The sequence below is a fragment of the Megascapheus bottae genome, chromosome 8 (genome assembly GCF_031878675.1).
Source record: "Megascapheus bottae isolate mThoBot1 chromosome 8, mThoBot2.hap1, whole genome shotgun sequence".
Taxonomy (NCBI): domain Eukaryota; kingdom Metazoa; phylum Chordata; class Mammalia; order Rodentia; family Geomyidae; genus Megascapheus; species Megascapheus bottae.
The window spans coordinates 2,007,028-2,023,266 of NC_143516.1; the positions used below are offsets into that span (position 1 = coordinate 2,007,028).

General features: G+C 58.4%; 1 protein-coding gene across 3 annotated transcripts in view; it reads left to right on the top strand.

The window, feature by feature from the left end:
• Positions 1–7,499, top strand: part of Rps6ka2 (ribosomal protein S6 kinase A2) — a 187,907-nt gene extending 180,408 nt beyond the window's left edge. For 2 of the 3 annotated variants that reach the window (XM_090337844.1, XM_090337843.1), the window contains 6 exons: positions 1,334–1,492; positions 2,168–2,329; positions 3,971–4,047; positions 5,254–5,371; positions 6,337–6,474; positions 6,725–6,872. In XM_090337844.1, the coding sequence (XP_090193970.1) occupies positions 1,334–1,492; positions 2,168–2,329; positions 3,971–4,047; positions 5,254–5,371; positions 6,337–6,474; positions 6,725–6,850 (780 nt within the window). In that variant the 3' untranslated portion in view covers positions 6,851–6,872. Of the gene's footprint in view, positions 1–1,333; positions 1,493–2,167; positions 2,330–3,970; positions 4,048–5,253; positions 5,372–6,336; positions 6,475–6,724 lie in introns of all 3 variants that reach the window. The other variant, XM_090337842.1, reaches the window with a different exon arrangement.
• The last annotated feature ends 8,740 nt before the right edge of the window (positions 7,500–16,239 follow it).

A 16,239-nucleotide genomic window follows, 5' to 3' on the forward strand; every position in this document is an offset into this window, starting at 1 on the left:
GTGAGTGTGCACCCCACCTCCTGATCCTTCACACACACACACACACACACACATCCTCACCCTCAAACACATGAGTGTGCACCCCACCTCCTGATCCTACACGCACACACACACACACACACACACATCATCACCCTCAAAGACGTGAGTGTGCATCCCACCTCCTGATCCTTAACACACACACACACACACATACACATCCTCACCCTCAAAGACGTGAGTGTGCACCCCACCTCCTGATCCTTAACACACACACACACACACATACACATCCTCACCCTCAAAGACGTGAGTGTGCACCCCACCTCCTGATCCTTCACACACACACACACACATCCTCACCCTCAAAGACGTGAGTGTGCACCCCGCCTCCTAATCCTTCACACACACATACACACACATCCTCACCCTCAAAGACGTGAGTGTGCACCCCACCTCCTGATCCTTCACACACACATACACACACACACACACATCCTCACCCTCAAAGACGTGAGTGTCCACCCCGCCTCCTGTCCTTCACACGTGCACACACATGCGTGTACACACACTCACATACACATCCTCACCTTTGAAGACGTGAGTAGTCTGCCCACATGAAGTGGTCTGGCTCTTCACCTTCTGTTCTTTCAGCACATGCAAACACACGCATATATATGTGTGTGCATTTGTGTGCTCATATGTGTGCGTGCATATGTGCACATGCCTTTTGTTGGGTGCACATTTCCCGCACACTGCCAGCATCGATGGGGCCTGGCACAGTTCCTGTGAGGAGATCTCTGACCCCTCAGTGCCGGGTCCCAGGCTGTGCTGGACCCGTGTGTGTGCCAGGACAGCCCCTCTCTGCCAAGCACAGCATGTGCAGGCATGCACTGAGAGGCAGGAGTGCCCACCCCTCAGTGTCATCACCGCCACCCCTGCTGACCGGGGTCTGAGGAGCTTGGGCGAGGGCAGGGCCCAGTCCAGTCCCCGACCCCGGCTGGGGGGTCCAAAGGCCCTCGGCGGGACACCCACTAGTCTTGTCCCCAGCAGGGGGAGGACACAGGACTCCACCATGTCTAGCCAGTCTGGAAACCCACAGCACCCCATAGAGGCCCCGGGGCACAGGGTGAGGCGTGAGGGCAGGTTTTCTCTAGCGTGGCACGAGGAGGGCTGCTGCCCACTGGGGGCAGCAGAGTCTCAGGCCGCTTTCTTCCTGAGCAGAGCCGCCCACCGTGGCTGCGTGCCCACTTGTGGAGGCCCAGGCGGCGGGCTTCCAGTCCAGGGACAGCGCCAGGGGCCCAGCCCAGCACAGGCCGTCCCTGAGGCCCCGTGCCCCTCCTTGGGTCCCCAGGTCTACGACGATGGCAAGTACGTGTACCTGGTGACGGAGCTCATGCGTGGCGGCGAGCTCCTGGACCGCATTCTCCGCCAGCGCTGCTTCTCAGAGCGCGAGGCCAGCGACGTGCTCTGCACCATCACCAAGACCATGGACTACCTGCACTCCCAGGGGGTAAGGCCACAGCCGAGGCCACAGGCTGCCTGCCTCCCACCGGGGTGAAGCCACGGCCGCGGGCTGCCTGTGCTCCTGGACCAAAAGGCCACACACAGCCAGAGCCACCACGGTCACCGGGGTCTCTGGTTGCTCTGTGAGCACCGGAAGGGAGGCCAGGAGGGAGGCTGCAGGGAGGAGAGGTGCCCTTCCCTTCCCTCAGAGGCACCTTCCTGGCTGAGACTGGCAATCAGACAGAGGGGGCAGATGAACAGGAGTGAGCTGGCGCAGCCGGCTCTAGGCCAGAGGTCACCTACGGGAACTTGCACTCTGACTCTGCATCAGGGTCTTGAGGGCCTCAGCATGGTCTCAAGCCGTGGGAAGGCCAAAGCCCAAGTGACCACAGTGGCCTTCTGTCCCCTCAGAAGGCATCCCGTTGCTTTGCAGTGTCCCCAGCCTGCATGCTCCTTCCGTCTCTGTCCCCATGGCATGTTGGGGTCTCACTGTCCAGGTAGTGGCTCAGAGCTGTGCCCTCACTGTGGGTCCTCACCGACACCCCCGGGAATGTGGGACATGGGGTGACTGGACAGGAGCAGCCAGCGTGAGCGCGAGGGACCAGCCCTGGGGTGGCAGCGTGGCTCTCCCGTGGCCTCAGCGTCACCTGTCGGCCCTGCTCACGCCGCCTGCCACCTCCAGGTCGTCCACCGGGACCTGAAGCCCAGCAACATCCTGTACATGGACGAGTCCGGGAACCCCGAGTCCATCCGCATCTGTGACTTCGGCTTTGCCAAGCAGCTGCGGGCCGAGAACGGGCTGCTCATGACGCCCTGCTACACCGCCAATTTTGTGGCCCCTGAGGTGAGGCCAGGAGTCGGGGGACCCCAGGCCCAGAGCACTGCCTCCCCTGATCCGGGCGGCTGGATGGCCACAACAGTGGCCCCAGAAATCCAGCCCCTGCCCCGCCCCGGCCCCTCTGAGTCTCCTCTGGTGCCCCAAGCCGGGAGTGCCAGTGAGGGAAACTCAAGCTAAGCAATTTGCAAGCATCTGCCATTTGCAGGCGCTGTTGGTTTTTAAGGTGCTGGGGGCGTGCAGGGGCCAGGGCCGATCTCACCGGGTCCGAGGCCACCCACCTGCCACTGGAACCTATTCCGTCTCCACATAGTACACTGCCCTCTGCCGCCTGGTGTGGCCCAGGACGCATAGCAATGTCCTCTTTTCTAATTCCACAAACAGTTAAATAGAAAACCCAGGGGCCGTGGTGAGTGCCTGTAGTCCAAGCCACTGAGGGCTGGATCTCAGGGGTCACGTTGGCTGACCGGGCAGCCAGGCACACCAATCTCACAAAGAAGAAAAGGTAAACATGGAGCCGGGCATTCGGCTGCTCCACTGTGGCCGGGTCCTAAGGCATCCTCATGGCAGCCTGCAAAATGTGGAAGCTGCCAGTTTCCATCAATGGAGGAAGTTACAAATGAAATGTGCGTGCGTCATGCGTGGATGCATGTGTGTGTGTGTGTATGTGCATGCACGCACGTGCACACACATGTAGACTATTAGTCACATTAGAATGTCTTCCAGCCTTTTCTTGTGTTGGTGCCGGCACTGGAGCGTGAACTCAGAGCCTTGAGCTCTCACTTCCCTTGTATTTTGTTCAAGGCTGCTTCTCTACCACTCGATCCACAGCTTCGCTTCTAGAGTTTGGGGGGTTCACTGGAGATCAGAGCCTCAGGGACTGGCTTCAAACTGGGATTGTCATATCCCAGCCTTCTGGGTGGCTAGGGTTAGAGGTGTGAGCCATGGTCGGGGGTGGGGGGCAGTTTTATTCATCTTTATACAAAGAGAATCTGAGGCCTGCCAGGGTGTGAGGCTGAGATGAGCCAGTCACAAACGGGATTCTGTATTTCCCCACCTGGCGTTTCTAGTGTGGCCAGATTTGTGGACACAGGTGGAGTGCATGTGTCTGAGGGCCTGGCGGGAGCGGGAGAGAGCCTTGGAGCGGGAGCTTCATCAGCTTGTGCCTGCTGAGCTGAGATCCCTTGCGTTAGTCAGTTTAAAGAAAGAAAAACAGTGAGAGCAGAGTAGGACTGCGGGGTTGGAGGGGTCGGTGTGGTGTGAGACTGAAGTGGAGAGACAGAGCCGGGGAGCTGGCTCAGGCCTGCAATCCCCGCCGCTCCGGAGGCTGGGATGGAGAGGATGGGGTCTGAGGTCAACCCGAGCTGGGTGTGGTGAGCCACGTGGGGGGCGGCCCTGAGCGCCTCGGCCGGAACACGGCCCCTGTGGTGAAGCACCTGCCTAGGAAGCAGAGTTCAAACCTAGAGCTGCCAAGAGAGAGGTCGACGGGGGGAGGACGCCGAATCCTTCTCTAGCTCTGAGGTCCTAAAACGATGGCAAGCTCGACCTTGTCGGGTTACCCGCGGGCCCGCAGCCCTGTGCCCGCCTGCCCCCGGCAGCCCCGGGCTGGCTCCGGAGCCGTGCTGACCCCAGGCCCGCCCTCCCTCCCAGGTCCTGAAGCGGCAAGGCTACGATGCAGCCTGCGACGTCTGGAGCCTGGGGATCCTGCTGTACACCATGCTGGCAGGGTGAGGTGGACAGGCCCCGCCCCGCCCCGCCCCTGCTGCAGGACACCAACCACGACAGAAGTCACTGCATTTCCTGCAGACCTCCCCGTCCTCCTCCTCCTCCACTGCCCTCAGCCCGGTGCTCCCTCCTCCTCCTCCTCCTCCTCCACTGCCCCCTCATCTCCATGCTCTCCCGTCCTCCTCCTCCTCCACTGCCCTCATCCCTGTGCTCCCCTGTCCTCCTCCTCCACTGCTCTCATCCCTGTGCTCCTCTGTCCTCCTCCTCCACTGCCCTCAGCCCCGTGCTCCTCTGTCCTCCTCCTCCACTGCCCTCAGCCCCGTGCTCCTCTGTCCTCCTCCTCCACTGCTCTCATCCCTGTGCTCCCCTGTCCTCCTCCTCCACTGCCCTCAGCCCTGTGCTCCTCTGTCCTCCTCCTCCACTGCCCTCAGCCCGGTGCTCCCCTGTCCTCCTCCTCCACTGCCCTCAGCCCCGTGCTCCCCTGTCCTCCTCCTCCACTGCCCTCAGCCCCGTGCTCCCCTGTCCTCCTCCTCCACTGCTCTCATCCCTGTGCTCCCCTGTCCTCCTCCTCCACTGCCCTCAGCCCCGTGCTCCCCTGTCCTCCTCCTCCACTGCCCTCAGCCCCGTGCTCCTCTGTCCTCCTCCTCCACTGCTCTCATCCCTGTGCTCCCCTGTCCTCCTCCTCCACTGCCCTCAGCCCCGTGCTCCCCTGTCCTCCTCCTCCACTGCCCTCAGCCCCGTGCTCCTCTGTCCTCCTCCACTGCTCTCATCCCTGTGCTCCCCTGTCCTCCTCCTCCACTGCCCTCAGCCCCGTGCTCCCCTGTCCTCCTCCTCCACTGCCCTCAGCCCCGTGCTCCTCTGTCCTCCTCCACTGCTCTCATCCCTGTGCTCCCCTGTCCTCCTCCTCCACTGCCCTCAGCCCCGTGCTCCCCTGTCCTCCTCCTCCACTGCTCTCATCCCTGTGCTCCCCTGTCCTCCTCCTCCACTGCCCTCATCCCCGTGCTCCCTGTGCTCCTCCCCCGCTGTCCTCTGCGCCGTGCTCCTGCCAGCTGTGTGGGCAGGCACTGAGGGTGTGTGCGAGGGGATGCAGCTAAGTGGCTGCAGCCCACTGTGCCCCAGGGCTGGAACTCGGGGCGTCAGAGATCTGCAGGGCCAGGCCGGGGGCTGGGTCCCGGGATGACCTGCGTGCCCACCCTGTCCCCATGCAGGTTCACCCCGTTTGCCAGCGGGCCGGACGACACCCCCGAGGAGATCCTGGCCCGTGTCAGCAGCGGGAAGTACGCCCTTTCTGGGGGAAACTGGGACTCCATCTCGGACGCAGCCAAGGTGAGCGCCGCTCCCGGCGGGGAAGACGAGGCCAGAGAGGGAGCTGAAAGGGGAAAACGCTGGCATTCTACTGTCGTTCATTTTTATCCAAAGAGCCAGCGGGAAACACTCGCGATAGACACACACACACACACACACACACACACACACACACACGCATTGTGCATCTGTATTCATTATTTCAGAAGGCTGCCACTTTAATTAAAATAGCTAGCATCTTCCATGTACCATTTGCTATTTGCCCATTTCATTTCCCTTTGAATGTGCAACATTTAATGAAAGGTAAGTTGATAGATAACAACTGCTAAGTTGTGGCAGTTAAAACTTACAAGCCAGGGCCGGGAGTTTGGCCTAGTGGTTAAAGTGCTTGCCTAGCATGCATGAAGACCCGGGTTCGATTCCTTGGTACCACATACATAGAAAAAAGCCAGAAGTGGTGCTGAGGCTCAAGTGGTAGAGCTCTAGCCTTGAGAAAGTCCAAGGACAGTGCTCAGGCCCTGAGCTCAAGCCCAGGACTGGCAAAACAAAAAAACAAAAAACTTACAAGCCATTCACAGCCAGGTACCCATGGCTCACAACTCGAATCCTAGCTCTCCAGGAAGCTGAGGTCCAGTGGATCACAGTTCTAGGCCAGCCCAAGCAGATGAAGTCCACAGACTCCAACTCCAATTAACCAGCAAAAGTAAAGAATGGAAGCATGGCTCAAGTAGTAGAGCACCAACCAAGCAAGCAGACAGCCCTGGGTTCAAAACCCCAGGTTTTGTTTTATTTTTAAACCATTCCCACTTGTATGCTAATAAGCTTGAAAGCAGTCATTTCTCCAAAGCACACAGCTGCCAAGGCACAGCGGGTGGGTGTCTGTCACAGGGCAGGCGCTCTGCCCAGCAGCCCTGAGCAGCCCAGGCCTCCCCTCCCTCCCTCCCTCCTTCCCTCCCTCCCTCCCTCCCTCCATGCCCTGCTGACAGGACGTGGTGTCCAAGATGCTTCACGTAGACCCGCAGCAGCGCCTGACCGCCCTGCAAGTCCTTAAACACCCGTGGATTGTGAACAGAGAGCTCTTGTCCCAAAGCCAGCTGAGCAGACAGGACGTCCACCTGGTGAAGGTAGAGCGGGGAGGCCCGCAGTGGGGCAGGAGGCCCGTGGTGGCCTCTCAGCGGGTCTGGTCTCCCATCGCAGCCAGGGTGGTCCCACACCATGCCAGGCCGGGGCGGGGGGGGGGGGGCTCAAGGACCACTGCCTGGGGCACCAGGGCACCCGCTGTCCTTGTGCCCCGGCGCCTTCCCTGCCTTCCCTGGGGGAGCCTGAGGCCCCACGCTTGTCCCCCACACTTGCCTGCCTCCCCTCGTCTTGCAGGGCGCGATGGCAGCCACCTACTTTGCTCTGCACAGGACAGCGCAGGCGCCTCGGCTCGAGCCAGTGCTGTCCTCCAGCCTGGCGCAGCGCAGGGGCCTGAAGAGACTCACATCCACACGCTTGTAGCGGGCAGGGCACGTGCCGCCAGCACCCTCGGGCTCCTGCCATGGCCCCGTGACCACGGGCCAGCACACAGCTGAGCCGGCTCACCGCTCCCGTTCCCCTCTCCACCTGGAGGGGCGCCGTGCCACGCGGGCCTGCCACCTGCTCTCCCTCCTCCCAGCAAAACCAAATGACCACAGTCATGTCACCGCACCGTGCCGCAGCCACGATCTCACCAGGCTTTGGTGTCCCCATCATGGCTCGGAATGGCATCAGGAGATACATGCCAGGTCTGAGGCAGGGGTGGGGTCAGACTTCCGCCACAGTGTCCCCATGACCTTAGCAAATGGGTCCCAGTCAGGTGACCGCAGAGCTGTCTGCGAGGCCCAGAGGCCATTTGACGGGCTGGTGTCCCGCCCCAGATCATCCAAAGAGTGTCTGCCCACCCCAGAGGGAGCCCCGAGGCCAGACGGCCAGGTCTGTGCTCCCAGAGCCCCTCCCACGGAGTCCAGGACTGCTACCCACGGTCGGGTCCAGCAGCGTCTGTCCCACGCTGGACTCCCTACAGAGGCCACACTGCCCTGCTCCTGTGGCCCGTGGCCACCGTTTGGCCACACAGGAACCTCACCAGGGAACCTGGGCTCTGCACTGACCAGGCCACCAAAGGTGGCCTTGCAGTTTCTGTTCTGCAGAGCACCTGCAAGATGGAGAGAGGAGAGCTTTGTGTGACCCCGTCTGCCCGGTGGGGTCGGCAGGGAAGTCCCGACCCCAGGTCCCCTTGCTGTGGACAGGAGCTGTGGTGGTGTGATTTGGTGTCGTGTTCTGTGTTTCTGTTCTGTAGCTCTGTTCTTGGGGTGACAGTCCTGTGGTATTCAGGGTCTGGCTCGGGTGTGCACAGGAGAGTGGCGTGGCTCTGGGGCAGGCACAGCCCCTGTGGCCACACAGCTCCAGGGGACACTGTCCCTAGGGGATACTGAGGAGCCCCCCCGGAGGTCAGGGAGGGACCCACTGTCACAGCAGGCTCCGGGACACTGTTGCTAGGGGACCCTGGGGACCCTGTGGGCATAGCAGCACTCATTAGCCAGGAAGAATACAGAGGGGACCCCGGCCCCTCTCTCCTCCTCCTGAGTCACTCAGGTCACTCGAGGGCCCAGCCGCTGCCCCTTAAAAAAGCATCACAGTTTGGAAACAAGCCCTTAGCTTGGCCTAATTGTTTCAGACCTTCAAATAGAAAGTTATTTCACAAGCTTCTGTTATTCCATGACGCTGAGAGGCCCACAACACACGAGGGGTGCCCGAGCGTGCCAGCCCTGTCCTCGGAGGCGCAGCGCCCGCCCTCATTTGGGGTTTAGGTCCTGATTCTTTTCGCTCTTATCATGATGCGGAGGAAAAAGTAGATGGTCTCTGGGTAGAAGGATTGTGACCTGGACACGAGTGTGGTCTGCCCAGTGTGGACAGTGCCGGCCCCGCCCGCTGGAGCTACGAAGCTAGGCTTTGTCTCAAAAGCCACAGGGCTGGGAAGAAGTGAGAAATCAGTCGTTCAGGCCCAGCTTGCTTGGCTGGCACCCATGGCAGAAGTGGGCCGGGCTGGGTCGGCGCCTCCGCCCGTCCACTCCCTTCAGTGCCCCCGTGCAGCACGCCTTGCGTTCTGAGCCACGCTTGCCAGAGGCCACACGCCAGCTCCGTCCACGGGCCTGGGGTGTGTGTGCACACTGCATGCCGTGGCCTGTAAAGTACCTCGCCCTTCCCCCTCGCACAGGTCACACTGTGCCTGTCAGCTTGGCCTGCGGAGGTCCTGAGGGGCGATCTCACGGGAAGTGGCTGTCATCTGCAGTAAGGGCTGGCTCTGGCACCACCGAGGCCCCGCCTGGCAGACACAGCCCACCCTGCCCCGGCCCCTCCGCCTCCAGAGAAACCCATCCACCCCAGACTCCGCATAACCCACCTGGCCGCCCTCTCCCAGGGACCCGCCAGGCCCCACCCCAAAGTAGGCAAGAAGGGGGGCTGCACTTTTATCCGAGGTCAGGGTCGTGCGTGGTGTTAAACCGTGTTCCCGTTTGAAGGCGGCAGCGCTCAGTATTGTGTGTCCCCTGGTGTTACTTGTACACGTGTCCACTGGGTTTCCCGGATGCTTCTCCCATGCTCTGAAACACACGCTAAACTTTGGTCACGCTTCCTTTTGTTTTTGGACACGCTTTGTCTGTTGCCCCCAGCCTTCCTCAGAGGCCTGACACCCCTAGAGCGGAGAGGGGCCTGCTGGTCCCTGGGTGTGTGGGGAGAGCCTGTGGACAGTGTGCCCCTGGGTCCTGGTGCCCAGAGGGGACATTCCCCCCACCCCATCTCCCTCCTCCCTCACTTTGTTTACAAGCTCCGCAGCCATGTTTACACTTCATTTCATGTCCAGGCTTTCTGTTTCGAGTGTGAGGTGGGCAGCCCCTGTACAGATATTTATTATGCTTTCCAGAGTTTCTGAGATTTTTTTGAATAAACATGGGTTTTATGAAGTATAATCTCTTTCGATCATAATAAGAATCCTGTGCCTTCTCAGCCATTACCAGTGAGGAGCCCGGCTCCCGGCTCTTCTCACTGCCTGCTGCCACCACCCCTGCTCCACTGGGGGCCCTGTGTGCATGTGTGTGTGCACATGTGGGTTGTGAGCATGCGTGTGTACCCACGTGTGTATTCATGTGCCTGTCCATGGAGAGGTGTGAGCAGTGTGCGGTGCCTGGAGCGTGGGGCATGTGCTCTGGTGTGGAGCCTGTCTGTGGGCGAGGGCAGGCACTGGCAGGAGTGGTACCGGCCAGGGTGCAGCAAGGCAGATGACCAGAGTGGCCACTTGGGCCCACAGGCCTGTGCTGTCGTCATGAAGACGCTCCCCATTCAGCACATGCCTGCCCAGCTGACCACGCTGACAAGCAGCATGCCCGTGCACGCATGCATCTGCACACACACACACACCACCCTCACCATGCTAACACGCACGCATCTGCACACACACACACACCACCCTCACCATGCTAACACGCGCACATCTGCACACACACACACACCCTCACCATGCTAACACGCACGCATCTGCACACACACACACACACACCCTCACCATGCTAACACGCGCGCATCTGCACACACACACACACCACCCTCACCATGCTAACACGCACGCATCTGCACACACACACACACTACCCTCACCATGCTAACACGCATGCATCTGCACACACACACACACTACCCTCACCATGCTAACACATGCAGGCATCTGCACACACACACACACCACCCTCACCATGCTAACACGCGCGCATCTGCACACACACACACACTACCCTCACCATGCTAACACGCGCACATCTGCACACACACACACACCCTCACCATGCTAACACGCACGCATCTGCACACACACACACACACTACCCTCACCATGCTAACACGCGCGCATCTGCACACACACACACACCACCCTCACCATGCTAACACGCACGCATCTGCACACACACACACACTACCCTCACCATGCTAACACGCATGCATCTGCACACACACACACACTACCCTCACCATGCTAACACATGCAGGCATCTGCACACACACACACACCACCCTCACCATGCTAACACGCGCGCATCTGCACACACACACACACTACCCTCACCATGCTAACACGCGCGCATCTGCACACACACACACACTACCCTCACCATGCTAACACATGCACATCTGCACACACACACACCACCCTCACCATGCTAACATGCGCACATCTGCACACACACACACACTACCCTCACCATGCTAACACGCATGCATCTGCACACACACACACCACCCTCACCATGCTAACACGCATGCATCTGCACACACACACATACTACCCTCACCATGCTAACACACGCACACATCTGCACACACACACACACCACCCTCACCATGCTAACACGCACGCATCTGCACACACACACACCACCCTCATCATGCTAACACGCATGCATCTGCACACACACACACCACCCTCATCATGCTAACACGCATGCATCTGCACACACACACCACCCTCACCATGCTAACACACGTGCATCTGCACACACACACTACCCTCACCATGCTAACACGTGCGCATCTGCACACACACACACCACCCTCACCATGCTAACACGCATGCATCTGCACACACACACACACCACCCTCACCATGCTAACACACGCACATCTGCACACACACACACTACCCTCACCATGCTAACACGCATGCATCTGCATACACACACACCACCCTCACCATGCTAACACGCACGCATCTGCACACACACACACACTACCCTCACCATGCTAACACGCATGCATCTGCACACACACACACTACCCTCACCATGCTAACACGCACGCATCTGCACACACACACACACTACCCTCACCATGCTAACACGCGCGCATCTGCACACACACACACTACCCTCACCATGCTAACACGCGCGCATCTACACACACACACACACTACCCTCACCATGCTAACACATGCACATCTGCACACACACACACCACCCTCATCATGCTAACATGCATGCATCTGCACACACACACACCACCCTCACCATGCTAACACATGCACATCTGCACACACACACACACTACCCTCACCATGCTAACATGCACGCATCTGCACACACACACACCACCCTCACCATGCTAACACGCATGCATCTGCACACACACACACACTACCCTCACCATGCTAACACGCGCACATCTGCACACACACACACCACCCTCACCATGCTAACACGCGCGCATCTGCACACACACACACCACCCTCACCATGCTAACACGCATGCATCTGCACACACACACACACTACCCTCACCATGCTAACACGCGCACATCTGCACACACACACACCACCCTCACCATGCTAACACGCGCGCATCTGCACACACACACACTACCCTCACCATGCTAACACACGCACATCTGCACACACACACACTACCCTCACCATGCTAACACGCATGCATCTGCACACACACACACACCACCCTCACCATGCTAACACGCGCGCATCTACACACACACACACACTACCCTCACCATGCTAACACATGCACATCTGCACACACACACACCACCCTCATCATGCTAACATGCATGCATCTGCACACACACACACCACCCTCACCATGCTAACACATGCACATCTGCACACACACACACACTACCCTCACCATGCTAACATGCACGCATCTGCACACACACACACCACCCTCACCATGCTAACACGCATGCATCTGCACACACACACACACTACCCTCACCATGCTAACACGCGCACATCTGCACACACACACACCACCCTCACCATGCTAACACGCGCGCATCTGCACACACACACACCACCCTCACCATGCTAACACGCATGCATCTGCACACACACACACACTACCCTCACCATGCTAACACGCGCACATCTGCACACACACACACCACCCTCACCATGCTAACACGCGCGCATCTGCACACACACACACTACCCTCACCATGCTAACACACGCACATCTGCACACACACACACTACCCTCACCATGCTAACACGCATGCATCTGCACACACACACACACTACCCTCACCATGCTAACACGCGCGCATCTGCACACACACACTACCCTCACCATGCTAACACACGTGCATCTGCACACACACACACTACCCTCACCATGCTAACACGCACGTATCTGCACACACACACACTACCCTCACCATGCTAACACGCATGCATCTGCACACACACACTACCCTCACCATGCTAACACGCACGCATCTGCACACACCCCCTACACACACACGCACGCCTCTTGTGCAGCTGGCATAAAATACCATGTGCCAGGCCATCCTTCCCTGTTGGGCCTCAAGGTCAGAACTGCTGAAAAACACGAAGCCCCACAGCACCTGCAGAGGAACCTGCCCCTCCCTCCAGGGAACCATGGGTGGAAACAGTGTCTTTCAGGCTGGGCGCCACTGAGCTCAGCTAGTCAGAATCCCTAGAGACAGGTCAGGAGGGTCACGTTTCCAGGCCAGCCCGGACAAAATGTGAGACCGTATCTCAACAAAATTGCGTGGTGGTTCATGTCTATAGTACCTACCAGCTAAGAAGCACTTCGCCAAATCCTTTATCCAACTGTTTTGTGTTCCTCCCATGGATGAAATCAAGGAGACCCACTGTGGAAGCAGCTGGGGCAAGAAGACAGCTGGGGCCCAAGTTCAGGGCCAGTTTGGGCAACCTAGCAAGACCTCTGTCTCCAAAGCATCATAACAGCATAAAATATGCATATCTGTCCAGCTGGGATGTCTGTCACTTAAAAAAGAAACACTCCAGTGTGCTGTCTTCTCACTCCGGGCTGAGGCATGGAAGACACATGTTTTCACTGCAGCTGTGGCAGAAAAGGAACGTGCTGTGGACCGGGCAGCCGTGTGCCAGGGTGAATGGGCGTCTTGTCTTTTCCTGTCCTGCAGGAGGCGGGCGCTCCGTCAGATGCAGTTGTCACAGGTGGCCACGAGAGGGCAGGTGGTCATCAGCAGAGGTGGGCTGCTGGGGGGGGGCATCGGTTAGGAAGCCAGCAGGGTCCCTGCTGCCTCTTTCCCTGGCAGATCCCAGGGTCTGGTCACGGTTTCCTCCCCCTCCCACTTGGTTAGCCTGGTTGGAACCATGCTCCACAGCTTGATCTGGACCTGGCTGTCTCCCCTGCCCCCTGCACAAAGGCGCCGGGTGCTCAGGCAGGCTTAAGGGCTCCCTGGAACTGGCCTGCTCAGAGAGCTCTCCCACCTGAGACCGAAGAAGTATTCCGGACAGGTCCCGGGGGAGGGGGGAGGACAGTGACTGGCCACCTGATACCCTGCACACCTGGCATGGGGCTCAGTGGACCACCGTGAACACTTCATGTGGGCACATCCAGTTCTTGGCTGGTCAAGTGTGAGCACAGGCAGACTCTGTAGACAGCCATGCCCCCTGGGGCCTGTGACCAGACCTTCAGACTCCAAGGGACCTGGGAGAAATCCAGAAGCTCTTTCTCAAAAGGAAAGGAGTCATTTGCATTTGCAGGGAGGGCCCCGACGCCTTCCAGAACCTGAGTGGGGGGGGGGGGGCTCTTGTTTCCTGTTTAGGGGCACAGTGCAGCCTCCAGGACCTTGATGTGTGGGGTCTCTCGCACAGCTGATGGCTGACCAAGCCACTCCAGCTCATCTTGACTCTTCCTGCATGCCTCCCTAACCTGACCACTCTCACCAAGCCCACTGCTCCTTACCACGTGAGCGCTGATGTCTGCCTAGTGCATCCCCCTCCTCCACCCCCCAGCTCCTGTCCTCCACTCCTTCCCCCTCCTCCACCCTCTCATCCTCTACCCCTCCCTGTCCTCCACCCCCCTCCTCCACTCCTTCCCCCTCCTCTACCCTCTCATCCTCTACCCCTCCCTGTCCTCCACCCCCCTCCTCCACCCCCCAGCTCCTGTCCTCCACTCCTTCCCCCTCCTCCACCCCCTCATCCTCCACCCCTCCCTGTCCTCTGCCCCCATCCTCCAGTCCTCCCTGTCCTCTACCCTTTCCTATCCACCCCCTCCCCCTCCCCTTCCTCCACCCCCCCCCCCATTCTCAGCCACCCCTAGCTCCACTCCATCTCTTCTTGGGTCCATATGGTCCCATCCCCTCTCTCTTTCCGTGGGCTCCTGCTCCTGGGGTGAGAGCATGGCAGGCAGCAGCTCTCCTATTGGGTGGCCCCAGGTGTGTCCCCCTCCCCTGCCCCAACCACCCGATGATGGTTGGGGGTTGAGACAAGCTATCCAGGCCCAGGCTGAAAAAAAAATTCTTTCTTCCAGCTTTCACACCTTCAGAGAGAGAGAGAGAGAGAGAGAGAGAGAGAGAGAGAGAGAGAGAGAGAGATATCACTGGAAAACAATTTGGATGCATGAGATTGTGATTGTGTAAAGATAAATGCACTTGCCAGGTGTGGTGGCTCACCCCTGCAATCCTAGCTACTCAGGAGGCTGAGATCTGAGGATCAAGGCTCAAAGCCAGCCTGGGTACAAAAGGACCTGAGACTGTTATCTCCAATTAACCCCTAGAAAATGGGAAGTGGGGCTTGGCTCAAGGGTAGAGTGGTAGCCTTGAGCTGAAGAGCTCAGGGACAGCGTCCAGGTTGAGTTCAAGCCCCATGACCCACAAAAAAAGAAAAGAAAAGAAAAAATAAATACGCTCTCCTGGCAGTGATGGCGTGAGTTCGGTTTCCAGCTCTGGCTGTTTGAGTCCTGTGGTGTCTCAGAGCTCTGGGGCGGGCTGGGGTGAGGTGCACCCCTCAAATCATGGGAACGGCACACACAGCTCCCTTCTTCCAGGCATGAGGTCCCAGTTAGGCCGACCTCCTCCCCGAGATGCCTGCCAGCTGTACTCTCCACCTCAGCCCTGGACAGCTGAGTCCACACACACAAATATTAGCTCTCAGGTATGCGGGAGAGTGGGATCAAAGCTGGTCACAAAGTCCATGGGGAAGCATCTCCAAGGTCAACGAAAGTTAACCCAGCCAAACTCGGACTCCTTTCTGGGCCAATGATTTCCCAAGAGACTGACTAAGCCTGTTCTCTGTTTTCATGTTTCCAGTTAATGTGTACAGCAGTGTTGCATTATGGCTGTTCTTCTCAATGAGCTGTAGGTCACCAGTGAATTTCAGCTCAGCTGTCTTCCTCCACATTTAGACACTGGGACCACAGGGGGGAGGGACCAGGAGGGTCCTCTGAACTCAAGCGCCCCACCACAGCCTCTGGGCACCGGGGTGGTTCGAGGAGGGGAAACCTAAAGAGCCCAAGGAGCCCGATAGCTGTCCTGCCTGCAGCAGAGGAGGGCGGCAGTGCACAGCCAAGGAGCTGGTGTTCAAGGAAGACTGTGTTGCTTAGTGAATGCCAAAAACACATTTTCAAAGAAAACAGTGTGGGAAATGGAAACCAGTGGCTCACTCTTTATCTGTCCACCAAAAAGCCAGTATCAGAGTTGTGACCCAAGTGGTAGAGTACTACCCTTCAGTCAAAAAGCTCAAGGGCAGCATCCAGGCTCTAAGTTCAAACACCAGTCCTGGTACAAAAGAAGAAAAAGAAAATGGAAAAGCAAAGACATCATTTCCTTTCTCTGCCTTGGTGTGCAATCAAGCTGTGCATTTGTAAAGAGAAAAGGAAAGAACTCACGGTTTGTTAGGATACACTGACAGTTAAACTGGAAAAAGGCCATAACAATTTACTAAAATTTACCCAGCCATTTCAGTGTGGGAGTGGTTAATGAGTCTCACAGGGTCCACAGCACTAGCCAGGAACGGGCGGTGCTCACGCCTGTCATCCTAGCTACTCAGGAGGCTGAGATCTGAGGACCCAGGTTCAAAGC